The sequence below is a fragment of the Vigna angularis genome, chromosome 4 (genome assembly GCF_016808095.1).
Source record: "Vigna angularis cultivar LongXiaoDou No.4 chromosome 4, ASM1680809v1, whole genome shotgun sequence".
In the NCBI taxonomy this organism is placed as follows: Eukaryota; Viridiplantae; Streptophyta; class Magnoliopsida; order Fabales; family Fabaceae; genus Vigna; species Vigna angularis.
Genome location: NC_068973.1, coordinates 14,553,589 through 14,558,004, shown reverse-complemented (window position 1 = coordinate 14,558,004; position 4,416 = coordinate 14,553,589). Strand labels below are relative to the sequence as shown.

The window sequence follows — 4,416 nt, the reverse complement described above, 5'->3', positions numbered from 1 at the left end:
TTACCAAAAAAAATGTGGCACACGCGTTACTATTTCTCGGAAACGATATCTATTAAAATATGACATAAAGATCAAACTTGTTAAAAGACTGAACCGAGATGCTTTCGTTCACGTCATTAAATCAACATTTATTTTTCATCTTTGCAGCAACCGTAACACAGATATTAGAAAATGAAAAAGAGAAACATTAATTACTAACACGGTTAGAATTAATGTATAAATTAGAAGCATAGCATAGCTAGAAGCAAACATCAATTCTGATTTGCTTGTTGTTTTCCACTCTGCCATGAATTCTGCTATGACATCATCAATGGTGGCACCCATCAATATGGGGAAACAACTTCTAGGAAATTGGTACAACACTAATAGAAGGTTTTCGTTATGTTCTCATTGTACTCCAGTGGGATTGAACACGAGGAATGGATTGAAAGATGTTCCATTGATTAATGGTACAACAAGAAGGAAGTTGGGAAATGAAAGCACAGAAGATTTTGCTACTTTCCTTCGTGGAAGTTTTGTCGAGGGCAGGTTTGTATATAGACAAAATTTCTTTGTGAGGTCTTACGAAACTGGGCCAGATAAGACTATCTCCATGGAGACACTCACCAACTTTCTCCAGGTTAGCTTATTTACTGCATCATTATACTTAAGAAAATATATACAATTAAAATCTTTTAAATATTTAACTTTTTTTGGGGGGAAATTTCTTTTGTTGATTCAATGGAAATGTTAGGTTTTAATTTCAAGATTTTAAATACTTTGTTTTCCAAGTGATGTTTTAATATTACTTTCGATTTTCCTTCTTAAGTGAAAAAAAATCGTATTGATGTCTTTTAAAAAAAAATATCTTTATAAATAGCAGGAATGCAGTCGTTTTCAAATATTTAGCACTTATATATATTTACTTGAAAACCTTAGATATACTTTTATTTCGTTAAATTAAATTGGATTTTTTTCTTTTGGTCTTTCATATCAAAATTTATGTCCTTTAGTCTTATATTTTTATTTTTTTACTTTTGTTTACAAAAAAATTGCATTTGTTGTTATTACATATGCTTCCATTTGGTTTACTAGCTAGATTTGGAAGTTTAAAATCATATGCAAATTTATTTTAAAACATTATTCAATCATTTAAATTTTGGAAGTTTAAAATTGTGATAAATCATGTTTCTAAGGAATTAATATATATATATATATATATATATATATATATATATATATATATATATATATATATATATATATATATATATATATATATTATTAGTCACTTAAACCAATTCGTATAAAAGGCTGATGCATCTGTTTCTAGTTTTGTTTTTTTATCTCTTACTTCTTTTCCATACAGTAATAAATTAATTTATGTTTGATTTTTGAATTAGAGATGTTAATTCACAAGGATGAGTTAACATAGAGTATATCAATTCCTACTATCTTTTTGTCTTTTCTGTTTAAGTCTAAATTTAGGACTGATCCTAGCTAAAATTATTAATGAATTTATCAATAATTCATTTGCATTTAATTTATAGTTGGTAGATTTTTAACAACAACTTAATAAGTTTTATGAATTCAAATTAATAATCCAAATTATATGATTAACAAAATGCACCTTTAAATTTTGGATTTGGACAACTAAAAGGATCCTTTGAATTTCTGGGATTCAAAATAATATATTTTTTTTCGGTTAGAAAGATTTGAAAAATTAGTTTGAAGGAAGTAAAAACATTACTTTTAAAACATGGAAACTAAAAAACCACTTTCAAATATGAGAGGCTAAAAAAATCAATATTAAATAGGATGGTTACAATTTACTAGACTTAAAATCGAAAAACTACAAAAGTATTTTTATTAAAAAAATTAAAAAGTAATTTTTGACATCATTATTTTTGTCACACACGTCATTTTTAATATAATGTTGTTGGCGATTTTAGTAATGTAATATCATTAATAGTGAAAGATTAAAAATAGTATTTTTTTTATTTCAAATTTGCAAACAAAAAAAATGAATTTTTAAATTGAAGAGTAAAAGAAAAATGAATCCAAATTGGTGGAACTAGAAATCTATTTAAACATTGAAATCTAATTATTCCTATAAATAATTAATTTTTATCTATTTATATTATAAAAGAATATATATCGAAGATTAGAATGTTCAGGTAATTTATTCTCCCACTCTCTCTATCACACATAACTACTATGAATATAATATAATGTAATGTAATATAATATAATATGAATAAGATTCTATTAATAACTTTCTTTCCCTACAAATATATGTTATGCTTGAAATAGTTAATGAATTACATAACTACATTATTTTAAATATATATTTTTAACTTTGTATTCACTGTTATTCTTTAAATTAATAAAAAGATAAAAGTGGTAATATGTATTCTAATCTATTGTTTGGTAGACTGAAATGATGGGGTAAGCTATCTCATTAACTTGTGCGATCTTCATTATTCCGTGTTTTTCTGAAAAAGGAACAATTCATGCATACATAAAAAAAAAAAGAAAAAAAAATGCTCTCCCATTATAATGAATAATTGGCCTCGGTTTCACCATGTTATTATTTATTATTGAAATTCCCTCGCGTGTCTACTGTTTTGTATAGGACTAATATTAATATTTTCATTTAATTTGTTAATATCTATTAGGTTTTCTTGTAAGCAAGAACACGAGTGAATCTTGGTCGTATACTTTTTGTATTGTTATTAATGGAAAATAGTTTCGATGGACTCAGGAAAGTGCTTTAAATCATGTAAGCAGCTGTGGGTTCAGTCAGAACAGTTTTGGAACTTCTTACGAGATGGATCTTCGAAAACTCATTTGGGTCGTTACTCGCATTCAGGTTCAAGTACAGAGATACAGCAGATGGTATATGTCTTCTACTGTTTAAAGTTTTTTTAAGAAAGTAATGTACTATTAAATGCAATATTTTTCATCAACTTTGTAAGGTTTTATAAAATATGATTTATATGTTTAAGAAATGAATACAATGATGGCTTGCTTGATGACAAATTAAAAAATTGTACAGGGGGGATGAAATTGAGGTTGAAACTTGGATTGATGTTGGCGGAAAGAATGGGACACGAAGAGACTGGATAATCAGGGATCGTTACACCAAAGAAATCATAGCTAAAGCAACCAGGTCCAATATTATCCTCTCAGATTCTCTAACATATTGTGTTCCTAAAGTTTTTCAATTCAGATATCATAATTAGTTATTAATTTAGCACATAATATTTGGTCCCTTGATGCAGCATGTGGGCAATCATGAATAGAGAAACAAGAAGATTATCCAAGATGCCTGAAGAAGTTAGACAAGAACTTGATCCTTTCTACTTTAACAAGTTTGCTATTGCCACTGAAGAAATAGATCAGCAGAAGATACAGAAGCTCACTGATGCCACCGCTGAGGGTTTTCGATTTGGAGTGACTGTAAAAGTTTAATACAATAACTTTTAGTTGAATAATAATGCCATTTTCCTTAATTAACACTTTACTCGTTCCTTCCTCCTCAAGGGCTATAAAATTTTATTAACTTGGTTTTTATCTGTGCACGCAATACTCCAGCCAGGGTGGAACGACATGGATGTTAACCAGCATGTTAACAACGCAAAATACACCAGATGGATCTCGGAGGTACATAACATATATATTAGTGAAAAAAACCGCTTTCTGGGACCAAATAAACTTATGCAGAAATGTGATTATGACTGGCTATGTTTGTCTCAACAGTTAATAAAGTCAGTAAAATTGGTGGTGCAATGTTTTATATAATTTGGTGATTTATTGAGGTGGTGGATAAGAACTATAACTAATTATTTGGCATGTTAATTTTGTTTATGCAGAGCGTGCCAAGAAAAATGTTAGAAGATTACAAAATGACAAGCATGATCTTAGAATTTCGGCGTGAATGTACGCATTCAGATATACTGGAATCAATGACAAGTGCATCAGCCAAAGTGATTGGTGCCTCAAACAATAAGTATGTTAGCAGAAAACCCAACCTGCAATTTATACACTTGCTTCGTCTACAAGACAATAAGACGGAGTTGGTTCGTGCCAGAACCGAATGGAATCTCAAGCAAAACCACACATGATACGCTTTTATATATATATATATATATATATATATATATATATATATATGTTTTATGTGCATTGCTATCGGGTTGTGATTATAATAATGAAGTTACTTGCTAGAAAACTAAGATGATGCCACAATTAGAAATCATGTGAATGCGTACTACAATTTCATTTCTCCCGTGTTTCTCATTCGTTTTGCATAATAAACATAAAAAAATTAAAAAATTAAATCTCAATATTCCTTATAATGCTGATGACTTAATGGAACTTTCTTGTTCATAACATACCCATCCTCCTCCACCCTTTCTTGGTCTATAACGATTG

At 28.6% G+C, this 4,416-nt stretch overlaps 1 protein-coding gene across 1 annotated transcript; it reads left to right on the top strand.

Moving 5' to 3' along the window:
• The first annotated feature begins 286 nt into the window (after nt 1-286).
• Nucleotides 287-4,159, top strand: LOC108330264 (palmitoyl-acyl carrier protein thioesterase, chloroplastic). Its single transcript, XM_017564760.2, has 6 exons — nt 287-619; nt 2,744-2,877; nt 3,038-3,151; nt 3,264-3,441; nt 3,577-3,645; nt 3,855-4,159. The coding sequence occupies exons 1-6, from the start codon at nt 287-289 to the stop codon at nt 4,104-4,106; spliced, it is 1,080 nt and encodes a 359-aa protein (XP_017420249.1). The 3' UTR covers nt 4,107-4,159.
• Nucleotides 4,160-4,416: the final 257 nt, after the last annotated feature.

Excerpts from the sequence above, each read along its gene's own strand:
- LOC108330264 (XM_017564760.2), top strand. The coding sequence starts at position 287 with ATGAATTCTGCTATGACATCATCAATGGTGGCACCCATCAATATGGGG. Across the intron at positions 2,878-3,037 it reads GTACAGAGATACAGCAGATG|GGGGGATGAAATTGAGGTTG; the intron begins GTATATGTCTTC and ends AAAATTGTACAG. Across the intron at positions 3,152-3,263 it reads ATCATAGCTAAAGCAACCAG|CATGTGGGCAATCATGAATA; the intron begins GTCCAATATTAT and ends CCCTTGATGCAG.